Source organism: Malaya genurostris, chromosome 2 (assembly GCF_030247185.1).
Source record: "Malaya genurostris strain Urasoe2022 chromosome 2, Malgen_1.1, whole genome shotgun sequence".
Classification (NCBI taxonomy): Eukaryota; Metazoa; Arthropoda; class Insecta; order Diptera; family Culicidae; genus Malaya; species Malaya genurostris.
In genome coordinates, this window is record NC_080571.1 from 326866228 (window position 1) to 326892387 (window position 26160).

At 38.4% G+C, this 26160-nt stretch overlaps 1 protein-coding gene across 9 annotated transcripts in view; it reads left to right on the forward strand.

The window, feature by feature from the left end:
• The window catches only part of LOC131431442 (uncharacterized), a 400265-nt gene that overhangs the window by 339231 nt on the left and 34874 nt on the right, over nt 1-26160 (forward strand). For 6 of the 9 annotated variants that reach the window (XM_058597155.1, XM_058597159.1, XM_058597157.1 and 3 more), the window contains 5 exons: nt 4148-4278; nt 4381-5907; nt 5980-6097; nt 16492-16868; nt 17068-17429. In XM_058597155.1, the coding sequence (XP_058453138.1) occupies nt 4148-4278; nt 4381-5907; nt 5980-6097; nt 16492-16868; nt 17068-17429 (2515 nt within the window). The remainder of the gene's footprint in view (nt 1-4147; nt 4279-4380; nt 5908-5979; nt 6098-16491; nt 16869-17067; nt 17430-26160) is intronic. The other 3 variants (XM_058597156.1, XM_058597160.1, XM_058597163.1) reach the window with 3 other exon arrangements.

The following is a 26160-nucleotide window of genomic DNA, read 5'->3' on the forward strand; positions in this document are numbered from 1 at the left end:
CCAAAAAAATCCAACTCTCAGGTTCATAATGTCAGAATTTGTCTTAAAAAGGGCCTAATGCCAACTATGAGACAACACACGATATTTTTAGAAACAGTTTGGAATCATTTCGACTTCTTCTCGTTTCGCCTTCGGCTCATCAGTGCTTAAAGCAGTTCAAATTGAACCGCCATCTCCGCCTAACAGTTCAATTTGAACTACTAAGCAAACGCAAAGTCCACACTATTTCTGTGACCCTTTAAGGATATGACACTAGGTGCCATATCCTATCTGACGTCTCGGACGAAAACGAGTGACGACCGACTACTGGCCGCCACAGAATTGGAACATTTAGGGTTTGAGTTTTGCATAAAGCAGTTCAATTTGAACTGCTATGCACTGATGAGTAAAAGACGAAACGTAAACATATCAAAATCGGTTATGTGACCTAGCACAAAATTTGGCTAAATGAAAAATTAAAATACCAGTTAAATCAGTTTCAGAATATCAAGACGGTTGGAACTGCTGAACAAGTGCCATAATAATGTGAAAATCTGTATATAAAATACTGAAGCAGATGGCTACGCCATATTGGAATTCAGAACCACCTCAAACATCGTTTTCGACATCTACTCATTAAACCCGTTTCGAAAATAAAAAATATTGTAGAAATTTTCATAGAATATAAATGAGACGGAAATGAAGTTTATTGTATGCAAAAACCTCTTCTTACAAAGGTGGTTCGTAAAGAAAGTTTACGTTATTTGGGATTTTGTTCGTAAAAAGAGTTACGTAAGAAGAGGTGACGTGAAAAAAATTTTCATAAAATAACATGTATAGTTTGATGCTTTTTACTTCAGAGAAATGAAATCATTTTCATACTCACTAGAATGATCGAAAAAATGGGTTTCTTTTATCGAACCGTAAGGTATATAACCCCTTAAGGTGAAGTTCAGTGGACTTTGGCGCGTACGTCTTGGCACTGAATTTCACCTTAAGACTAAGAATTTCTGTGTAGAAGAGGATACATATATACATTTAATAAATTTATTACACTTTGTTTGGATTCTTTCTATATGATCCTTGAACGTGAGGTTTTTGGCAGAGTTGAACCTTCAAAAACAAAACAAAGAAGCTCTGGGCGTACGAAGAATGGCGTGGCAACTCAACATGAACTACCATGCAGTCGAAGATGTAATGTAAAAATTAAAAAAAATTATCAAAAACAGACATGGGTGCGTAGTGGAAACCATTTATCCAAACCCTAGATGACTACAATCTATTGTTTCCGATGTACAATGTTTTGAAGAGATTGCAGGCGAAAATACATATGGCCTATTTCCGTGCAAAACAAATGATTTGCCATACTGAAAAGGTGTACAAATTTTCATCTAAATTTGAATTAGATTTTGGTTTGGCCACCTTCTCTGTAATCAAAATCTGGAATTTTTTTATTTAATAATATATTTCTTAATTCACACTGCTCTGATTTCTTAATTCACACCGAGGGCAGGTAAATCTGGAATTGCTCTCATGTTAATCCTTGTAAAAAATCCAAACATATATTTCTTTCGAGAAATAAACGCCTATTCCAAGCTACAGCATGTCATAAAGACTGTCCCAGAAAGTATGGACGCAACCAAAAACCGCTGCCATTTCGCAATGGTTTAGAATCTGTTTATGGCTGCGTCCTGTTGTTTACACTCTTCTCTAACCACTTGGGCAGTTGTTTATTCGTTTTCATTAGTTTGTTTCGAAATACGTGAACTTTCAACAGAACAACGTCGAAAAATTGTGTACAAATGGTGCACAGAGTTGTCACTGAGAAAGATAGCAAAAATGGAAGGAGTAAGTGAAAAAGCCGTGCGAAATGCAATCAGGAAGTTCGGTGAGGATAATACCTTTGAGAACAAACCGAAAACGGATCGAAAAAAAGGTCCTGCTAACCCTCAGTTGGATAAACGTATACTGAAGGCGTTCGAGCAAAAGAAGGAGGTTTCAGGTCGGGATGTGGCCAAAAAGTGGGCACTTCGAAGTCAAATGTTCTTCGTGCTAAAGAACGTTTGAATCTTCAAACCTATAAGAAGCAGAAACAACCAAAACGTAGTCCGAAACAAGAAGCATCGATCAGGCCGATGGTTCGAAAGCTGTACAATACGAGTCTTGCTGGAAATTTGAACTGCATAATCATGGACGACGAAACCTACGTGAAACTCGATTACAAATCCTTACCGGAACCACAATATAATACGGTGCGAGAAGGGCAAGTGTCCGAGACATCGATTGAAGTCGAAAAATTGGATAAGATAGCTATGGTCTGGCAAGCAATTTGTAGCTGCGGTAAGATTTTGAAACCCTTCATTACCACTGCTTCAATGAACAGCCAAATATACATCAAGGAATGTTTACAAAAACGACTTCTACCCATGATTCGAAGCCACAAGGATTCTGTTGTCTTCTGGCAAGATCTTGCTTCTTGCCACCACTCGAAATCAACGGTAGAATGGTATACTACCAAAAATGTCACTTTTGTCCCAAAAGACATCCCAAGTTGCCCACAACTTCGACCAATTGAGGAATTTAGGGCATTAACGAAGGCATATTTTAGGAAACATGTCTCGGCAGCCGAAACCATTCAATAGTTCGAAAAAGATTGGAAAAAAGTATCAAAACTTGTCGCAAAGAAGTCTGTATGGAATTTAATGAGGAACGTTCGCAAGAAGTTGCGCCAGCTAGTCTACAATGGCTAAGTAGCAAATGTTGAGAATAATATTTTATTGTTGTAGTCTAATATTATCAGTATATCGAATAAAATTTGAATATCTAACACTTGTGAATTATTTACAGCGAAATCAAAGTGCGTCTATACTTTCTGGGACAGTCTTTATATTTTTCAACGCAAATCGGTATTCAAACGATTCACAGAAACATTTGTAATTGTTTCGTATGACATTTTTTCTATATTTTTTGTTTAACAAATTCTTCGATTGTAAACTTTCAAAAATGTATCTTCTGTATTGTCAGTACGTTTGGCAAATCGTATTTTTGGGAATTTTTATTTAAAATAATTTCTTCGGTCTGATTAACGAAAACAGCTTCTCAAGGACTCCAATCTCTTTTATATGGTTCAAATGGGAATTGGTTGTAAAAAATGTTCGTGAAACTTATCAAATATTATGGCTGTTCAGCTTCCAAATCGTGAAACCATGGCTGCAAAAAATATTAATATATTGTTCTTGTCTTCTATCTACCATCAAACAAACTGAAATCTTGGGTTGAAGCAGTTCCTTTAATAAATACATTTGTATTCCAGACACTAGAATATTCAATGTAATAAAATGCAACAAAAACAACTTAATCATTCATCCAAATATGATAAAAACCGATTTATTCCAGGGGCTAAAATATAATAACATAATTGACGTAACGTAATGGTTTTACTTCAAAGTAACAAAACACCGAATCGCACTTTTCGTCCAGTTCTTTGAGACATTAAACAGAGAAACTATAATCAGAAGTTCCAATAAATGAGCCGAATGGAAGAACTGAGTTGAGCTCGAATACAGTTTTTCCTAGTTTTATTTTAAATAACACTAGAGAGGAAATTTACTAAAAACAAAGCAGTCTTTTATATATGATACTCAGCTTTGTCGTTCATTTCCCTTTTTTATTGAGGAAGAAAATACATCTGCTCTTATTGTCATTATTACTTTGTTTCATTCTACCCCAGTTACATCTGCTCTCCATTTTCAGTCCAAATATCGAAATGAATCCGCCAAATTTTACTATGGCTTCATACTGTTCTTGAATTCATTTTAAAAGCAGCTTAACGGGCATAAAATAAACATAAATTTCACACAACCTGTTTCTGATTTATAGTGAATATTTTCATCATTTTCCATCCAAACACCCACTTTCACGCACAGACACACTGCCGTGCTTTTTCTCGCTGAATCCTCTGCAAAGAACGTGATAAGTGGATTCGTTCTGAAGCAATAAATAGCCAGATGGTGTTTACGCTCCAACCATTTGCTCAACTGGGGTAGCACACGGGAATATGTAAAAATATGTATATGAAATCGTTCCCCAAGCAGTTGGCTTACATTCGGTCGTCACCCACCAAAGGCCAATACAGGGACTCATTTTTCTCGTCACTTTTCCTTTGCAGGTGCGAATGGTTTCCCAAGGAGCGCAAACAAATGGCGGCCTGAACGGACGGAAGCTGACGAAAAGCCTTTCCGAAGCGGCGGATCGAGTGCAGGAGAACGGCATCGATGGAACGCAGGATGAACCAAAGACGTAAGTGTTGAAATCCGAACTTTCAAACACGGGGGGTTTGGTTGGGATGTGACTTTTACGATTGCTTATATATTCATTGGCTTTCTCTCACAACGCACGCAGTCCCACAGAACATGAGATACTTCATCGGACTCAATCCGAAGAACCACCAAAATCGCCATTTATCATCACCTCACCGCCATCCAAATCACCGCTCATGCAACATTTCGAAATGCCTTCGCGAACGCCATCTCAGCTGAGCCACTCGGAGACTTCGCGCAGTGACACGTATCCGCTAGATAACGTTTTGACCCACTCTAGGAATCACTCGCAGGACAGTGCAACGTCGTGTCGGTCAACCGATGGATCCCGTTCGTCCTACGAAACCAGTTCCTATCCGTACGAGATGTACGACAGTATCGTTATTCCACGCCGAGGAAGTCACACTCTTTCGACTGAACCGTACCAAGTGCTTCGCCGGGACATCGAACAGGTTCACTACCATGGCCACGAGAATGGCTACACATTTGAGTCACACAGCCTCCCAAGGCGAGTCTGCATCCATCACAAACCGGAAGAATTCCATACTCACACATTGCCACGTCGCGATCATCATCCGCATTATCATCACGAGATCATCTTCAAGGATCAGCTCAAACTTCCTCCCCAGGAGGTTCTGATCTCCAATGGTAGCGTTAACCAGAATATCCATTCTTTCGACAGCAACAGTCTCAATAGACGAATGTCTGCTCATGTGACGGTACACCAAGACAAGCAAAGCCAACAGCGGAGGGCTTCCTATGCGTACGTCGATCCAAACACCCACACCCTCACCAGACGAAACTCCATAACCCACCAACAAGTTCAAAAAGTTCAACCGATGATCCAAGCTCAACAATACCAACAACCTCAAAAGCAACCCCAGGTCCAAGCTCAACAGCAGCAACCTCAATTTCAACCTCTCGTCAAACCTCAACCACCAATCTATTCCCAACCGTCGCACCCACCACCACCTTGTCCGATCACTCCACCTAACATCCAACCGATGGACATGCAGGACGACACCAAATCATCCTCGGACGAAAGCTGTTCCACCTGTGATTCTGAGAGCGAAAAAGACAACAAGGAGGAGGAAGAAATTTTCATTGATTTCAAACCCCGAGTGTCGCCCGTTCCATCGCCGAACGTGGTGAAAAAGAAAAAACTTCAGAAGACTCTCTCCGAAGGGGAAATCCTACTAGATCGAAAGAAGACATCGGTAGCTCTCATTTCGGCTAGCGAAGAAGATTTAAAATCTCCCGGCGGGGTCCTTCAGCAGGACACTAATCTAGAGTTCAGCGAAACACCAATCAAAGACGAAGGAGTATTCATTGGCAGTCTGGCAAATTCGGATCGCAAAAAGGAATCGTTCCGCAAACGCTCGATAAGTCTGGATGAACGAACCAGCACGGAGGAGGAAAAAGGACTGCTGGAGGAACTGGAAGCCGATTCCAAAGACGATAAAATAATAACAGCTCCTCCGTCGCCTTCGAGAGAGGAAAAACTTTCGATCAAATCGCACTCCCCATTCCATTCGTCGGAATCGTTGGCCACGCGGGACAACTCTGACGGAATTTGGAACGAATCGCAAACCACCATTATGACACCAAGGTGAATTTTTTTCGTTGGTTCTTTCGTATTGACAAGGTAAAAATCTTGATTAATCGCTTTTCGTACCTACAGTCTCACCGATAACGGGAAATTAACCCCGACGTCCAGAAGGAAGAATTTACTGTTGCAGCATCAACAGCGCAGTTCGATGGACACCGATGCACTGGATATGGAGGACATTGCCGATCAGGTGGGTTGGGGTTTTCTACTGTTCGATAATTTTGTTTAAAGTTCCTTGTCGTTGCTTTACTAGGATGTTGATAATTTATCAAATCATCATTGCCCAAACATGAAAAAGGTAATAATTAAAAAACTAAAATTGTATTCTCGGTATCCAAGACTTGATCTAGTTCCTTCCTTGTTGTCCTACGTTGGCGGCTCAATGCGCAAGCCGCTGGTTTTTTTTTCCAAAACCAGTTATCGTGTATTCGAGCTCCGATCCGGAAGGATTTTTAGAGACAATAGTATCATAGAACTTCTAGTGTCGAAACAAACAAAAATAAATCGTTTGTGGCATATAGCCAAATCAAGCAAAAAACAACGACTTTTGATCATGTTTTTTGCCCCATTTCTAAAGATACACTCGCCTTTGTAAATCTATTAATAAATAATGCCCCTGGTGTCGAACTGATCACTTCTTCTGCAGTAATTGTTCAGTGAGCTTCATTTACTTCAAATAGTCCTTCTTTGAGCTATTATATATCAAGAATGACTCAATATTTTGACATCAAATTAACTCTGTAGCAGTCTCTTATAAAGAATAATATATACACAAAGTTTCAATAATGTCTAATCTATGCTCGAAATTAAGGAGCGCAAACCTCACAACTTTTAAATTCATACCTACTTGCCTTGGTATTGAATTCCTGTAGTGGAATTGGACCTTTTGTTTCAACAGACTTCGCAGCCGATTCAGAGTGTACAGAACCATTGCATGACTGGTACTACGATCCTACTGACACTACGAATCCTTCCAGGTCGGGGTTCGAACATACTACAACTGGTTTGTAATACCAGTGCTCTATGCATTGAACCGCCAACCCGGGACAATACAAACATACTAATAACATACTACTATGATATATTAGTTTTTTGAGCCGAATCCTCCAGAGAAATATAATTAACGAAAATGGATAACCGAAAGCTCGTAATAAGGAAAGAAAAGTTGTAATACGGGTAATTACTTTTGTATAGTCATTAAACATATATGTGAGGATGATTAAATGATGAAAATGATGAAAAAAATGATCAACAATAATTTGACGCAGTTTTTCATTGCGAATTGAAAAAAAAACCTGTACAGCTCTTATTTAAAATATATATGTATCTAACATCATACCTACTATTTGTTTATGACACTTACTCTTCAAATGTGAAAATGACAAAGAAACAAGTAAAGTAACAACGCTTGAGCATTGAAAAATCCGAGCTACTCGCCCTCCAAGTTTTTGAATTTATTAACCGTGCTCCAATCAACTGTACTTAATAACAAAGTTCGAAGAACGTCACAGACAGGTAGACTGGATTGAGGAGAAATCGAAAACCGGACATTAAGCAACTTCCTTCCCCAGTTCGCTTTTACATCTCATCCAAGTCAGTCGATAGAACAAAACCGCTTACGTTCGGGACAGAAAAAACCAAGTACAGTATTGTGTAGTGAACAATAGAACGACCTCGAAATGAGTGAACCAAACGAACAAAAGCTACCGCCGACACGACAGAATACAATTGTTGTTGACTTCAGGCAGTGCAAAATTCGACCTTCGATACGAGAACTTCAAGGTTTGCTTATGGAACAGATGCGTCTAGACATTAAACGTGTGCATTTACTTCAATGCAATAAGACGACACGGAACGACCGAAATTAGCTCTGCGCCTAATTCGTATTACTGTTTTTGAATTAGTTGATTTTAACAACAAAATTTCCAAAATAACTATAAAATTAGTTAAAATTGAGAATTTACTTTGCTAAAAAAACTCTTATTTTTAGAGAATGTGTTAAGTTGGCGAATATCCGGGACACAAACCAGCAATATTTCAATCCAACACAAAATTCTCATTGACAACTAATTTTGTTATTAAAATCAGAAAATTTGTTTCTATTTATCTATCACCATCATTACTGAAGGACAGCACAAAGAAAACAAAACTGAAATGGGTATTATTACCAAGTTTATTAGCCAAAAACTCATGAGAAGTGTCAAAGCAAAACAATCCATTAAAAAGCTAAAAATGACAGTCTTGTTGAAACTGCTTGGAAATTGTTTTGATGTTTTTCGCATGTGTTCGATATATCTTTATTTAAATTTCTAAACCGATATGCAAAAGTGTCGTAAACTGTTAGTGGAAATCGTATTTATTCAGAAGCTGTGCGCACTTGAAGCGATTGTGCGTAATAATGTTTTTACGCGGAACAGTGAAGTGAATTTCGAATGTTTCACTCTAATTGTGATGAAATTTTTTTGCATCTTCAAACCTTCCGAGCTGCGCCGTCCGGTGTACTACTTGTATTCGGTTTTTGTTTTCCGAGTGCTCAAAGTTTTCAGTGAGAATGAAGAAAACAGTGATTTAGAAGAAAAAAAAATTCAAAAAGATGTTTATGTTTTGTTTATGTCTTTTTCTCCAATACAACATCGTATTTATACCTGCCAATATGGAAAAGACAACCGCGTCTGAAATTTTGTCGGCAGTAGTGTGCCATCTAGTGGCTAGTAGTCATTACGGTGTTACCGTTTCGGTGACAGGGCGCCATATAGCTGCAGATTGCAGAAGCCAATTCAACCATTCATATTGGTTGAAAACAACATTTTATTTCTTTGATTCAACTAAAATATTAGTTGAATGGAAATGAAATGTGCCTTAGCTAAGAAATGACAGCACGTTTAATTTGTGAATTCAACTAAAAAAATAGTCATTTCAACAAATATTTTATTATTATTAAGGGAATGAGAATAAAAAATCTAAATTAGCAAAAGTAAGATTTTTTTAGTTGTCTCAAAAAATAACTAACTAATATCAGCAAATCAACTAAATTTTTCGCGAAAATGCTGATTTCGGTCGTTCCGTGGAATAATGTTGTTTACATCCAGTTTTATAAAGAGTTGAATGCAGTTCAATTCACAAAAAACAATAACAATGTGCACTATGTGGAGCACGAGAACATTAAGTACAACATTCAGTATATATAGAAGATAGTGCTATAGAAGTGCCTGTGCATGATCTTCCCTCAAGCGGCACCGATTCATATATTCGCAAAACTATGTCCCAATACGGAGAGATTCTCTCTATCGTAACAGAAAAGTGGAAGAATTTTTACCCCGGTTTTCCAAATGGCGTACGTTTATTACGCATACACTTGAAGAGGCCTATACCTTCTTATGTGATATTCGGTCAAGATACAAGAATTCCGTGCAAATCACTTGTTACCAATGACAATCAGATGGCCACATGTCAATATTGCCAAAAAGCTGTTCACTACGGTAAGCCATGTGAAAAACTGGACAAGGAGACAACCACACCAAAGGACAACGGTGCTTCCTTCACACCAACCCCAAGCAACCCCAGTACACCTGTGACAGCCGCCAACAACAATGAAGCATCCCCTTCAACGAAACCATCCAACGTATCCCCTAGAGAACAAAGTACACCAGCAGCAGTTTATAACTTACCATCCAACCAACCAGCAACTGCAAACAATGTATAACAAAGCGCATCTCCAGCAACTAGCAACGAAATCATCAACAATACCACCGATGCGACAATGGATGACGAGACGAACCACGAATGAAGTGCCCCTCAATCCTCGCAGGAGGGAAATGGAAGCTCCTCTCCCCCTAGAAAAAGGGTGACAACGAGATCCAACTCAAAAAAAAAATTATTTAAAAAATCGGCTCGATCGGCCACGTAAAGCTTGTACGCAAATAGGCCCGAATGAAAATATCTTTTGAATAAAACTTCCTTCCAAGTTGCGGTATAGAGAAACATACAGCAACTGAAAAGGGAAAAGTAGCAGATACATTCTAGTATATTAAGTTATCGAAGCTCGCGAAGAAATATCTCGTATGGCCGGCCATCTGTTCCTGGGGTATAAAGAGTGACATTTTCATGGTAACTAATTTTAAATCATGTTTGAAATATGATCAGTATTGATAAACTTATACTTTGTGTTTGTCTTTTTTGCTACCTAAATTTCAAATCTGTAACTGACGGTAAAGCGGAGAGTGAAAAAATATACTTGCGATGCGACGTGTAGTATATGCTGACAGATGATTTGCGAGATAAGACTAAAGTGACTATAACGTGGTACCCGAGCACAGCTTAACATGTTCGGTTCTTTTGTTCAATTAGACTGTTTCTCTGAGTGTTTCACATGCAGAGTACACTGGGGTCTCTTTTAACGCGGTTTTTTTCAATGCAGTTTATTTTCACGCGGATTTCCGAAATAACGCGGTTTTTTTACGCGAATTTCCGAAGTTACGCTGTTTTTTTTCGGCATCGAAAATAATTTTCGATTTTCTAAGCCTCAAATTTTTTCTATGTCCCAAAGTCGATTTTCACAAAAAAAATTGTTTTTTGAGATTACACCAGATCTACACGTTTCATACATTTCTCAGATATTTGGCATCAAATTTTTTTTATCTTCAGTTTGGAGGGTTTTTTACGTGGATTTCCGAAGTTACGCGGTTTTTCACGCGCATTCCCGAATTTACGCGGTTTTTAGTGCGGAATTCCGAAGTTACGCGTTTTCTTGCGCGGTACGTATCTCTCGCGTAAAAAGAGACCTCAGTGTTCAGTGTAGTTTAATTGGCAACATGTTTTCCTCGGATAGGAGCTTTTCACTATTTTTATTTCATAGTTGTACTCACATGTAATTTTTCAATTTGTTTTCCTAGTTAGATACTGATCAAGCTTAAAACTAGCTCAAGGTGGCTCTACGCTTTAACAAAACAAAGTCAAATCGCTTATCATGCTTTATTTTTCGTGGTAGATTTTTTTCATCTCGATATAATTCTAATTGGTATGGGGAATATTTCGATAAAATCTGTTTTGAAAAAATAAGATACGATCATTTTAATTATCTAAAATAGACTTACAGAATTGTTTTTTGCCTTTCTCATATAGAAAGGTTATGCAATCACTTGAAAAAGCGACTAGTGAAAATTGGCCCGGAGGGCCAAGTGACATATACCATTCGACTCAGTTCATCGAGCTGAGCAATGTGTGTGTGTGTGTGTGTGTGTGTGTGTGTGTGTGTGTGTGTGTGTATGTGTCAAATAATCTCACTAGGTTTTCTCGGAGATGGCTGAACCGATTTTGACAAACTTAGATTCAAATGAAAGGTCTTTCGGTCCCATACGGAATTCCTGAATTTCATCCGGATCCGACTTTCTGTTCCGAAGTTATAGGGTAAAGTGTGTTCAATATTGTGCACCGCTACTTAAACCGGCGAAACAAAAAAATGTAAAAAAAATTCAGTTTTGGCAATGACTGAGCGGAAACATATATTGGAGAAGCAAATCAATGAAAAACTAACAGAAAAAGATGAATTTTTGGAAAAAAAATACGCTCAAAGACAGGACTCGAACCTGCGTTCTAATGCATCCCGTGCATACGCGCTACCATTTCGCCACTCTGAATCTTGTTTTAGTCACTCTAAAACGCCAAACAGACAAAATAGCGTGTACATCGAACATGGTCTACATCCTGGCCGTCACCCGACCGATACCTTATATTCAAACATCTTCTCTGTCCATCAAACACTAGTCTTCTCGCTTTATACCTAGTTCTCCGATCAAGCATTGAGTAGGAGAGTGTATTTATAATCGCTTGTCACCTTCTTTAATGGTGCCAGTCGCTGGCTGGACATCGATCATCGACATCGAAATCGATTGTCATTATTAGTAGGCAACTAAACAAATCGATTCCGGCTATCCAGGTTCCCGGTATCCGGTTCCGGAAGTACCGGAAATAGTGGTCATATATACCAAAATGGATCTCACTCACTTTTCTCAGCGATGGTTTGACCGATTTCCACAAACTTAGATTCAATTGAAAGGTCTTTCGGTCGCATACTGAATTTCATCCGGGTCCGACTTCCGGTTCCGTAGTTATAGGGTAAAGTAATTTTTTCTGAGGTTGTCAAGGCCAGTACTGTAAAACTTCATTCAATTCAATTGAAATCAAATGTGTGCATTCACTGACGAGCCCTCTACTGCTGTAAACTTCACATTCTAGCACACAACTTTCACTGTCGGTGCGAATGGGCATCATCCCTTCCTTCATTCGTTTCTCTTTCTACCGAAGCTCAATTTAAGTATCGCACAGTTACGCCTCTCCAAAACAAAAGTTGGCAAAAAACATAAATACGTCGATTAACGTCAGCTGGATGATTTTTTATAAATAATTCAAGGTCTCTGAATATATTTCCATCTTGATAATGTATGAAAATATATTTGATTCGCTACGGACCGGAAAGTCAAGATTTTTTAAATAAATCAACTTGTGTATTTTGTTTTTATTTGGTGATTGATTTGGAGCTTTAACTAATGTTTTAGATAACGTTTAAACCTGTGTGGAAAATGTATTCACTGAAAAAAAAACTTTTTCCTTATATCTTGAACACATCAACTTTCTCCAATAGGGCTTATCTTAATATTATTTTTTTCTGAGATGTTGCAACTTACAACGGATAAAGTTTATTGCACTATGAGTAAAGATGGGAGAGTATTAAACGAAAATATTTTTTTTTTTGATTTTCACAAAATATTGTTTTTGTTCCTCATTTTCCATTTCTTAAGTTGTTCGACTCGATTCTATGAAACAACACAAACTTTTCAATAGAAGAAATACAAAACAAAATTTGGTTGAATACTACCGCTTTACTAATAATAGTGGATTTTTATTATGTTAAAGTATCTTATTAAACTATGTAAAATGAAAAATGACGAAAAAAAGATGCTGAGTAATCATGCATCAAGTGGTTTTCGCGGCTCAAATTTGGGAACTTTTTTTTGTATTACAAAATACGTTCCGGACAACAGAAAAAAGTGCATGTGGTGGGATCAACTGGGTCCTATTTATTATGAGCTGCTCAAATTAGGCGACACCATCACTGGTGCCATATACAGATTACACTTACTGCGTTTGGACAGAGTATTGCATGAAAAGCGGACGCAATATGAAGATCTTCATGACATAGTATTTTTGTTTCATGACAATGCAAGACCCCATGTTTCGAAAGTTGTAAAAGCTTTTTTTTGTAATCGCTGCAATGAAAAGTTCTGCCCCAGCCGCCATTTTTTATCGGACATTGTTCCAATCTATGGCGCATAACTTGTCAGGTCAGCTTGGGCTTGAGCTTGAGCTTGAGCGACCACTCCTGGTTGCTACTCCGTTACTGATCGGGATTAGCTGAAATTGTACAGGGAATTTCTAGATGATCCGACCTGGGACTGGTAAATCATCCTTCAATGTACATCTTCTGGTAATCCCAGAATTCATTGATCAGTACCGGCGCCGGCCAGGCCCGAACGTAGATCGTCTAAGGAATGGAGAGGGATGTTAGTCCAACACTTGTTGTTACTAGAGGCCGTATATACTACTGCGCACTCCACAAGTGTCACGGGAGAAGGATATTTGTTAGTAAAAATTTCAGTATTGGCATTATTTGCGCGCGACTCAGTATGTTCCGGTTTCAAGATGCTCGGATGCACCACTAAACTCCCTGACCTCCCGAGTAACGTTTCAACAACATCCTATATTGAAGTCTCGGCAAGTCTTGATTCACAGCTCGTTTTCGAAATTTCACAGCTCTTTATAAATGAAATTACGAGATACAAAATAAACGAGTGAATAGGATTTAGATAAAATAGTTCTTCATTGCATTGACATATTCTAAACAGTTGTTATAAAATCATTTTAAATCACCAAATAAAGGTCAACAGATTTCACGCGCGTCTAGATTCTTTATTATTTCCACTTCATTATTTCAATTATTTATTAAAATTATTAATTGGTTATATTGGTTGATCTGGGCAGCCGGCTACCGAGAAAAATATTGATATCATGTGTTTTTATTATGTATTCAATATACCGATATATGTTATCTATGTTATTAACTTTGTAATATCAACGGAGTTGGCAAAAGTTGATTTTTATCATTCAAGTAATCCTGAAAGACAATCAATAACATGGAAAAAGAAAACTTTCCAAATAAAACTTTTCTTCGAAGCTAGACGGAAATTGATAGGTTGAATGAAGAGATAATTAAGTAAAATAGAGTAATCAGAAGTGAAACATTGAAAATATCTGATAACTGAAAGGAAAAAGAAACTCCTGCAATTGTCGCCTTTTACGACATGGAAGCAGGAACCCAGTGGATCTATTCTTGGTTCATTTTTTTCCGCCGGATTCCACACGGCATCTAGGCTGGTACTGTCCGGAGAGAGCTAATAGGTACAATCAATCTCCTAGTGGACCCCAGCCCCTTCTATGGCGCATAACTTGTCAGGTCAGGTTCAAAAACTGCGACACCACAAAATTCGATTCATTCGTCGAATCTGAGGAAAAGGAACTTTTCAAATGTGGTATCCGAATCTTACCAGAAAGATGACAGAAAGTAGTAAATAACGACGGACTAGAGCCGTTTATTTAAATTATACTCACACCAACTTCATTTACAAAAGCATAACCCTTGTTTCTTGGATTTTCATTGTCGACCCCGCAAACAATTGAAAATAACCTTTAACGTGCAGAATCGCATAGTGGTTTTTGAAAGGTAGGAAAAAAATGCTATAAAATCACATACCTTTCCTATCTATATAGAACTCTAATAGAAAAACATCATCATTGTGCCATATATTTTGTATGGAAGGATGACAAGAAAGTTTGCAATACTCTATCTTTTACAGGATATGGAGAGATTATTTCTTATACAAAAATTCTTATACTTTAAACTGAAATCCTTCACTCATCTGAAAATACAAAAAAAAATAATACAGTGCAGGAAAAAAATAAAAAATTTATGCCACCTTGGCATTACTGTGTACCGTCCGTTTATCTCTTGAAGTAACAAAATATCTCTTACAATTGAATGAGAGAGCGGCCTTCAAGTGAGGTTCATGGTTCATGAGGTCTCCGCCCGGGCCAAGACTTTTTTAGGTGGCGCAGAAATTCGAAGACTCAAATTTTTTTTTCATTTTTCATAACATAACAAGATAATAACAATCGGAAAAAAATTTGGCTTGCGAATTATTTTGTTTAAATAATCGGGCTTCAGCGTTATTCCAATCGTTTGTTCATTAGTGAACTAATATAAAAATAAAACTTCCGGGTTAAACAATGCCAAATTGAATCGATGTGGAGTTGGTTCGTATTATATTCAAATCTTGAAACAAAACACACTCGTTTAGTTCGAGTATCGAAAGAGTTGTCAAGAGATCCAGTGCTAGAAATAATTCTACCCTACATCCCGATCGGAGGTCGAAAATCATATTAAAATTCGACGGGAACTCCATCTTTAGATGATTTTTCTTGATTTTTACTTCCAAAAACATCAAACTCATTCTGAGTTGAGTTTGATCATTTTGAAAGTTTAAATCAACAGATATCAACGATGGACCGACAATTGAATTTAGTGTTATATTTTTTATTTCCGGTCGGAATTGCAAATCAAATTCTTTATTGTAGACAAGTAATAACGCTCTATTATCGCCCAAATTATGAACATTAATGGATACGAAAAAGGTGTTTCGAACCATTCAATTCCACCAAGAGTAGTACTTTAGCTCTTGAATTTACATAACATACACTCGCTCAATTCGGTACGAGCCTTCCTCGGTAATATAATTTTCCACCACGTTAACTACAAATTTACTCACCATAAATCGTCCCCTAAAATTTCGCATCGACCAAAAACGAGCTTTTGTTTAGCCTTTTGTGGTTTCTGCTCGCTATTTGCATACTCCCACGTACACACACACACAAACACGTATATTTCAACCCGGCTTGTTCCGGGGAGGAAACGTTTGGCCCAGGAAATCCGGACCTTGTTGCAGCTATCCCAGGTCGTCAATTGACAGAGGGTTCTTTCTCGGAGTACAGAATGATGAGGAAAGGTGGAAAAAAGGTCTTCCGTCAGTGGGATGACGGTGCGCGTATCAGTATGTATGCGAAACCGCACTCCGAGGGACAGGAAATTGATTACGATGAACGGGTATTGGAATTAATAATTTCTGCTTTCAATTAAACACTGTCTGTCTCAGTCTCGCCCGAAACGCCTTGAGTGTTGGAAAAAAAACCGGTAAAATTTCCACGAAGGACAATACCAGCCGTGAGTGGAGGGGGTTGGTATCAGTTGGTGGAAGACATTCTAAAAAAGGGTACATATAGATTTCCTTCCAGTATATAAGCCGGCATCTGATCTTATTTTTTATGATATTCAATGTTGTAAAAATGGCACGCCGTAAAATTGAAAATCGAAAAAACGAAAGCCATGATTTGTATACTGATTTCAAGCTTCTTGTTTGATCTATAGAAATTTTCTACCTGCTGCCATTCAACACCAACAATTTCAATTTTCCACAGCCGCTACCCCCATTGCCGGTCACCGCGGTTTCGCTGCAAAGCATTTCCACCACAGTGTCAACGTGCATCCTGACCGTGGCATCCCAGCTTCCAGCGACCGCATCACAATCAGCGTGCAGCCTCGTGAACGCGACGGCGACGACGACGACGACGACGGCGATGACTGGCATTGTGAAACCGACGCCCTCCATCGCCGTTATTCCATCACTTAGCATGGAACGGGAGGAACGTGAGCTGCAGCAGCAACAGCAGCAGCAGCAGCGGCAAATGCAGCAAAAGACTGCCACCCTCAGGCGCCCATCGAGACCACTGTCGCCTTCGAAACGACGTGCCAGCGAGCAAAAGAAGCTATCCAAGATCGAACCACTTATTCACCGGTAAGCTTTGCCCTGAATATTGATATATAAAGCAGGGGGGAAATATATAAATTTCGTTCGTAAAATATTCCCGGTTGTTGCACTTGCGTTCCAATATCGACCATTTGTGGGATGCTTCTTTATTAATAATTTATCCCATAATGCACAGTATTACACCTTCTGCAATTTATGATGACGAAAATTGGCACACATTTTTCAGCTCCCCGGATAGCATCGACCGCATCGAGTCGCCTATTAATGCTTCGGCGGTGCCACCCGATCTGGTAAAGCCTTGCGCTTCAACACCCACCAACGCTGTTCCACCGGTGGGGCTCTGCTCCAATCGTCTCCAGCAGGCCAACCCAACGGCTCGTTTCGAACAGGCCAAACTGAAAGGGCTCGACGATAGAGATTTGCTGGGGGACGGTGGAGCCGGTTCCGAAGGAAGCACCACCGAAGATTACGCCACCTGTACTGACAATTCGAAACGTACCGGTTCCGGGCATACCGCTAGCGGAGGAGCTGCCAAAGGTATATTTAAAACCACCCACGTCATTAGACCAACAACCAAACAAGTAACAGGTTCGAAGCCCATTCTTCAGAGCAAACGATTTGTTTTCCTTTTTATTGCTGTTCCTCCGTTGATGTTACTACCATTCCATGTTTCATCCGGTGCGATGTTTCGCTACAAACCAATAGATTCAGTTGTCCGGTTGTTTCATTGTCGTCACCCTCCACCCCATCAGTGTTTGTTTTGTTTGCATTCAGTGTTCTGTTGTTGTTTTTTGCGTTACGCTAGAATCAATGTGATGAACATTAGCATAATTGTGATCATTGTATTTCAATAAGAGTCCCTTTATGGTGCCACACCGTATATGGGGGTCGTTTGCAGCTAGATTGTTTTTGTTGTAGTTAATCTGCAATATTTATCAAACACTCATCGTAAATCGAACATTAGCCTTCGTTATAATCACGCGTTTGTTCAGGTTTCATAACAAAACAAGATAACGCAATTTTCCATGACCGACTGGCTTTAAATTTTTACCTCAGTTATTTTATATAAATTTTCCATAAATTGCAAATCGATATGGTTGATATATGAGTTGGATTTTCCTCGATGAGTATTCATTTGTTGTCGCTCGATTAAGTGTGATGTTACAACGAGACAGGTAATAAAACTGAAATATATCGCTGGGATAATATCCGACAATAATTAGTTATTTCCGTGCATAATTTGTGTTGCGAGGCCAGGTCAAATGAAAAGCATCATTATGTAAACTCAATAAAAAGAACATGCGGATTAAACGAATAAACCAGAAACCCAGCACTGGAAAAGTTTTATATGTCAAATTTATTGGAACAATATTGGTTAAATAATTTAAATCCAATAATAATATAAAGCACTTAGTGTGTCGAATCTTTTTCAATTCATAAGCAGATCGAAGCAGATCGATGTTAAAGAGACTATTCTTGCAGTGTCCTTGGATCTAAAGCGCGCTTTTGAAACAATCTCAAGACCATTTTTGTTGCAAACTCTACATCGCTTTGGCATTGGAGGAGTAGCATACAAATGGTTTCAAAGCTATTCATATGATAGAAAACAAAAGACTGTATTTAACGATTTTGTGTCTAGTTCTCTAGATAATTCACTTGGAGTGCCTCAAGGCAGTGTCCTAGGACCAATTTTGTTTATTATGTATATTAATGTTATGAAACGAGTTTACCGATTTTGTGATATCAATTTATTCGCCGGTGACACGGTTCTGTTTATTGCATCTAAGGATTATAATGAAGCTGTTGCACACTTAAACGAAGACCTACATTCTCTGGTACGGTGGCTAAAATTCAAGCAAATTAAATTGAATGTCACAGAGACGAAGTGTACATGGTTATTTTTCTGCGAGCACTAGACATGATGCTAACGTTGAAATTGATGGTGAGATTATTGATCGCGTTAGAGAGATGAAGTATAAAATCTCACATTAATAACGTAATCAGGAAGATCGCCAAAAAGTACGGAGTATCGTGTCGTTTGAAAAATGACTTAACGATCAGTAGTAAAATTCTTCTGTATAAATCAATCATTTCGCCACACATTGACTTCTGTCCATCCGTTCTGTTTCTTGCTAATAAAGCTTGCTTCAGATAGAATTGGAACAAAGACAATTGCCTGTATTTCAGTTATTTATTATTGAATTCAAGATCTTTCTTTATACAGGGTGATTTTTTAAGAGCTTGAGAACTTTTTTAAACAATAAAACGCATAAAATTTGCAAAATCTCATCGGTTCTTTATTTTAAACGTTAGATTGGTACATGACATTTACTTTTTGAAGATAATTTCATTTAAATGTTGACCGCGGCTGCGTCTTAGGTGGTCCATTCGGAAAGTCCAATTTTGGGCAACTTTTTCGAGCATTTCGGCCGGAATAGCCCGAATTTCTTCGGAAATGTTGTCTTCCAAAGCTGGAATAGTTACTGGCTTATTTCTGTAGACTTTAGACTTGACGTAGCCCCACAAAAAATAGTCTAAAGGCGTCAAATCGCATGATCTTGGTGGCCAACTTACCGGTCCATTTCTTGAGATGAATTGTTCTCCGAAGTTTTCCCTCAAAATGGCCATAGAATCGCGAGCTGTGTGGCATGTAGCGCCATCTTGTTGAAACCACATGTCAACCAAGTTCAGTTCTTCCATTTTTGGCAACAAAAAGTTTGTTAGCATCGAACGATAGCGATCGCCATTCACTGTAACGTTGCGTCCAACAGCATCTTTGAAAAAATACGGTCCAATGATTCCACCAGCGTACAAACCACACCAAACAGTGCATTTTTCGGGATGCATGGGTAGTTCTTGAACGGCTTCTGGTTGCTCTTCACTCCAAATGCGGCAATTTTGCTTATTTACGTAGCCATTCAACCAGAAATGAGCCTCATCGCTGAACAAAATTTTGTCGATAAAAAAGCGGATTTTCTGCCAACTTTTCTAGGGTAATAAAATTCAATGATTTGCAAGCGTTGCTCGTTAGTAAGTCTATTCATGATGAAATGTCAAAGCATACTGAGCAAATAATAATGCATGAAAATCATAACCTCAAAAAATCTGAGCAAATACTAATGCATGAAAATCCTAACCTCAAAAAAATCACCTTTTACAAATGTAGCGTTTTCTTCATACTTTTAAGAAAAAATACGGATCAAATTATACGTCACGGATTCGAAGGAATTCTCGAATTTTTCCTGTTACACGGCTCATTAGGCGGCGCACACCTTTTTCGTCCATTGTTTTAGCTATCTTATTCCACCAGGTCTAATTGATGTCTTTGACAACCTTTTCATTTGCCTTGAGTCTCCTCTTCATGATTACCCAGAATTTCTCAATAGAGCGGAACTGGGGGCAGTTGGGTGGGTTAAGGTTTTTCGGAACAAACTTTACCCCTTTCTCTGCATACCATTCTTGAACGAATTTGCTGTAATAACAGCTTACCAAATCTGGCCAAAATATTACGGGATGGTCGTGGGATCGAATGAACGGCAAAATTCGGTTTTGGAGACACTCATTCCGATGTCATTGTCTTATTTGTAATGGAAACTTTGGTTTTTTTGCCACAGCTGCAAATGCCCTGCCAAATCATAAATTTTCTTGCAAATTTGTCGGCAAAAACAAATTTAAATTAGGCTGAAACATCCCCCCGAGCCGTTGCCAAGTAAAATTTTTGACCTGGGATTTGCCCGAAGTCAGCCTTGACATAGGTTTCATTGTCCATCAGAAGACACCCGTTGAACTTGGTCAGCACCTGGTCATACAGTTTCCGAGCACGAGTTTTGACCACACTATTCTGTTTTATGGTCCGATTTGGCTGTTTGCTAGCTCGATACGACTTGATTCCCTCCCGGAGTCGAGTTCTTCTCACGGTACTATGGGCAGCACCGAATTTTCTGGTTAAATCACGGTCCGACAGATCAGGATTCCTCTTATTCGTCTTCAAAATCTTACCACGCAGTTTCCGGTCGACAGTTCCACTCTGACGATTGGCTTGAGGCTTCTGAATCGTTGTCAATGGTTCCTTATACCGTTTGATAGCGCGCCATGCGGTATTTCTGGGCAATTTCAGCTGTTTAGCTAGTCTAGAATGGATTTTCCAAACAACTGTGCACAATTTTTTCCCTTCTTTCGGCTTCCATGTTGATTGTCGATTTACGGAATGTCAAAAATCATACATGAAGCTGACAAAATTCCCGACACGTGGACCAAGAACTTCCAAATCCATCCATCTTTTAATATATTATTACTCCAAATATTAAAAGCAGTGAGGTGAAAATAATATGATTATTTAAGAAATTATATATTATTCTCACGTTGAATCCCCTGAAGTCAAATTTTAATACTTCTACTGAAATTCAGCTGCTTCCAGTTAATGCATTCTACAGTTCTTTTCTAAAAGACCTATGCTAAAAACTTAATAACGTTGGCATTTAAAAAAATTTACAAAAATTGATGTTTTTTATGGGTTTACCTTCATCCGCACTGACGAAACTACCCATGCAGCATCAATCACAGTAACCCATGAGGCAGCAGAAAAAAAATGGACAGCTCTATCAGTCGAACTCTGTGTACGCGTTCAAAGAGCGGCACCCCGCCGCATCGAAAACGGACATCGTGCGGCACTTTGTGGACGCCAGATACGCCCGTTCCGACATCAATAACATCATTCGAAAGCCTGGTTCCGGACGGCCGACGACCCTGAGCGACAAGAAACTCCAGGGGAAGCTGAAGAGGAAGCCCGAGGGAAAAGTGGCTAAATTGCTGGGAACCGAGAGTAAAGTGGCTAAAGACTGTCCCAGAAAGTATGCACATTGTAGACTAGCTGGCGCACCTTCTTGCGAACGTTCCTCATTAAATTCCGTACAGACTTCTTGGCGACAAGTTTTAACACTTTTTTCCAATCTTTCTCGAACTGTTGAATGGTTTCGGCTGCCGAGACATGTTTCCTAAGATGTGCCTAATAATGTTAATGCCCAAAATTCCTCAATTGGTCGAAGTTGTGGGCAATTTGGTGGATTCATGTCTTTTGGGACGAAAGTGACATTTTTGGTAGTATACCATTCTACCGTTGATTTCGAGTAGTGGCAAGAAGCAAGAACTGGCCAGAAGACAACAGGATCCTTGTGGCATCGAATCATGGGTAGAAGTCGTTTTTGTAAAATTCCTTGGTGTATATTTCGCTGTTCATTGAAGCAGTAGTGATGAAGGGTTTCGAAATCTTACCGCAGCTACAAATTGCTTGCCAGACCATAGCTTTGTTACAAAATTTTTCGACTTCAATCGATATCTCGGACAGGTTTAACACTTGCCCTTGTCGCACCGTATAATATTGTGGTCCCAGCAAGGATTTGTAATCGAGTTTCACGTATTGTACAGCTTTCGAACCCTCGGCCTGATCGATGCTTGTTTCGGACTACATTTTGGTTGTTTCTGCTTCTTATAGGTTCGAAGATTCAAACGTTCTTTAGCACGAAGTACATTTGACTTCGAAGTGCCCACTTTTTTGGCCACATCCCGAACTGAAACCTCCTTCTTTTGCTCGAACGCCTTCAGTATACGTTTATCCAACTGAGGGTTAGCAGGACCTTTTTTTCGACCCGTTTTCGGTTTATCCTCAAAGGTGTTATCCTCACCGAACTTCCTGATTGTATTTCGCACGGCTTTTCCACTTACTTCTTCCATTTTTGCTATCTTTCTTAGTGACAGTCCGCGTTCTGTGCACCATTTGTACACAAATTTTCGACGTTGTTCTGCTGAAAATCCACGCATTTCGAAACAAACTAATGAAATCGAATAAACTGCTGCACAAGTGGTTAGAGAAGAGTGTAAACAACAGGACGTAGCCATAAAATACTAAACAGATACTAAACCATTCTGGGACAGTCTTTAATGTCGGCTGTTCCATCCTCGTTAGCTGATTTTTTCAGTAAAATTAGCATTTCACCACAGCGGCACCTCAAGGTACTGCTGTTAACAAATGTTTTATTTTTGCTGATATATCAGTTGAGTGACAATGTTCGGTAGTTCGACCTGTTTTAAACTTGTCGAAAGATGAAAAACATACCGAATGAAGTTTAGTGTGTAAGCTTTATTTTACAGATTGTCCGAGGAAAGCTTCCAGTGGAAGGATTCCTGTAAAATGACAAGAAATGAAAAATTGTTGGTTGAACTGCACTTTGCAGATAACATTCTCCCAAAACTCCCTTTTATTTGCCTAAAAAATAATGTCTTGTTTAGTCGTTCAAAAATAAACATTTTAAGCTGAGTCTTCTTTTCGTACAGTTACTATAGTTTTTTCGCTCAATGTAAACACATGCCATTGATTTGCGATATCTTTTCCGGAAGAAATCTAAATTGTTTCCAAAATTGCACAATGACTGGTTGGACGATTCGTCGATTGTCACTGCAAACACAAGTTAACCTGAAAACGGAAGATATTGTAAGTTAAATGACAAATTGTTCTGGATCATCAGAAGTATAAAAATTCCCTTCAAACTATTTCTTGAGACAGGTGCTTGCGTTACGTCGTTCATCAGCTTCTCGGCTGTAAGCTAATCTGCGTGCCATTGCTGAATCGAGGTTGACTAATGTTACGCAACATATTAATTACAGAGCCTTATTTCAACTGAAGATTAAATCGTGACACATCAGGCAATTATAGAAAAAATTTGAAATTCAGTAGGGTAATTAACTACTTCGTCTTGATTAATTTATGTATTCATCGATTTGTGCATAACCAAAGGCATAGCCTTTTTGAGTTTATTATTGAAGCGTTGATGTCTGTGTGTATATCTGTTTGTATGTGTGTGTATGTATATGTGTACGTAACAAAAACTAACTCGATTTTCACGGATATGGCTGGACCGATTTTCACAAAATTAGATTCAAATGAATGGTCTCTTGGTTCCGTAGACTGCTACTAAATTTATCAGGATCAAAACACCATTTCGGGAGCAACGGAGTAAAATGTACAAAGAAATGTTACTATAATGTTCCCATAAGTAGGTGTAGATTTTATCCGGATCCGACTTCCGGTTCCGAAAATACAGCGTTGAATGAGTATTAAAATTTCAACACGTCATTTCGAGCGACAATCAAAAAACAAAGGAAATTTGAGCAATTCCATGTTCTTTAAATTTCAGCTATGACAGTTCCCAGTTCCTAGTTTCGGAAGTCTCGATAATAGCGAAAACTCAACTTTTTGTTTACTCAGAAACGGCTGAGTTGATTTTCACAAAGTTAGACTCAAATAAAAGGTTTCACGGTCTCATAGACTGCTATTGACTTTTGTCATCTTGACATCTTGATATGACATCACACAAAACTCGATTCACCTGAAGTAATTTGAATATGAATTTGAATAACTTTGACTAACTAGTTATTGTTTCGAAAATTTATTTGATCATCTTCTGGGTAGAACGACCCAAAATATTCTTCGTCAAGTATGGTTTAGTAGCATCAAATGGTATCTATGAATTGGTATACAGTTTCAGTATCATCATTTGAATCTTTTTGTGATAGAGTTAAATTTTACAGTATATTTTTTCCAAGTACTCTTGTGGAAGTAAAAAAGTGTAACAATTTGTCACTTCTCAAATGGTTGCCTAAACTGAGCATAAAAAGGCGGGTGGGTAATGTCAGAGACATAACTGGATGTCGTGAATACGAAAACAACTGACATGTTCCTTAACACTTCCCAATATCAGTTAGTTGATCAATTGTATGAAATTGTATGTAGAATTTGAAAAGATGCAAATAAACTAAAGTACAGATTAGTTACATTTAACATTCTGAAACACAAATATTATTAAATAACCAATATAGTTCTTTATAATAAAATAATGGTGGCTCTGAAAAGAACCTTTTATGAAAGCGTTTGTGATGGAGAGTGATGAGTTGAATTCAAATTCCGATGGATGCCGCTGACTTCCGTCATCTAATTCCAGACTGAACTGATGTACGTGGGTGCGATACTGATATGGTTGGTGTAGGTGTAGCGTTTACAACCAATTGTAATCTTCCAATAAAGAAAACATTAATTCGCTGGGTTGATCAATGATACAATAGGCCCAATTTATTGAACGAAACTATCAATATGCTATAAAGATTCGTTTCTAGCATTCAGAAGGGTAAAATTGCGTAATTCTTTACGACATTAAACTCTGGAACATTTTTCGCAAAAACAAAGAAGGCTTTACTTGTTCTCGATTACTGTGAATTTCACACAGCGAAAAGTGCACAAATCTAACCAAACTGTTCTAGATTTGCTCTGTGCTGGGGATATTTTCCATCGATTTGCGAACAACAAATCCTAATAGTTCTTTAGAAAACTTTTAGAGCCATTAGAACGGTTGATTTTGTGTGATGCTCTCCACCGTTGTCCTCTTTTCGTTGTTTTTTTTTTCAACAATGTGAACGACTAGCAGCTGTGACGTAATCGCTCTTGTCGGAAGCGAAACTAGCTGTGCAAACGACACAAAACACATCTGCTCGCAGTGGCGATAGAATCCAAACTGATACAATTTTTGTTGAGAGGTTTCTTTTTATGTGATTTCGTTTGTAGCTTTTTCACTAATGGGCGTCCTAACTATCAAAACTAATCTAAAACTGATAAAAAAATGTCAGCATATAGATTTTTAATGTCGATTATTTCATTTCGGATTTGCATTTCATTGAAAGAAACTATCAGGGTGCTGTACGGGTTTCATTCTTGCCTTTCAGAAGGACCAAATTGTGGAACTCACTACGATATTAAACACTGTTCGGAACATTTTTCGAACGATTTGTTGTACAGACGCAGATATTTTGTTCTCTTCCTCAGAATGCGTTCTGATTGGCTGGTGTTGACATGGGTCAAATGAGACAGGTTTTTCAATAGTGTACTATTGAAATACTTCAATGCTTTTGCTATACACGTTTAAGTTGAAAAATTTCGATTCTATTGGTAGTTAGATTATATAAATCCTTTCACAGATCACTGAGCTATGAGCTTTAAAAATACGAGAAAGGCAAACGCGCCTTATGAATTATCTTCTTTGATTCTCGTTTGTACCAAACTTTCCAGAAAAGTTTAATTTTGATTTATTTGAGATTATGTCACAAAACTGAAATTTTTATCATAAAATTGTGATCATATTTCCGATGGCATGTAGAAAAAATTATGTTGATTCGTTAGATACAACAATAGATATTCACGATCAAAAACTTATCAGATTTAAGTATACATTACTCTTGCATTTGTCAAATGAAAAGCGCTTAATCTGTTCATGAT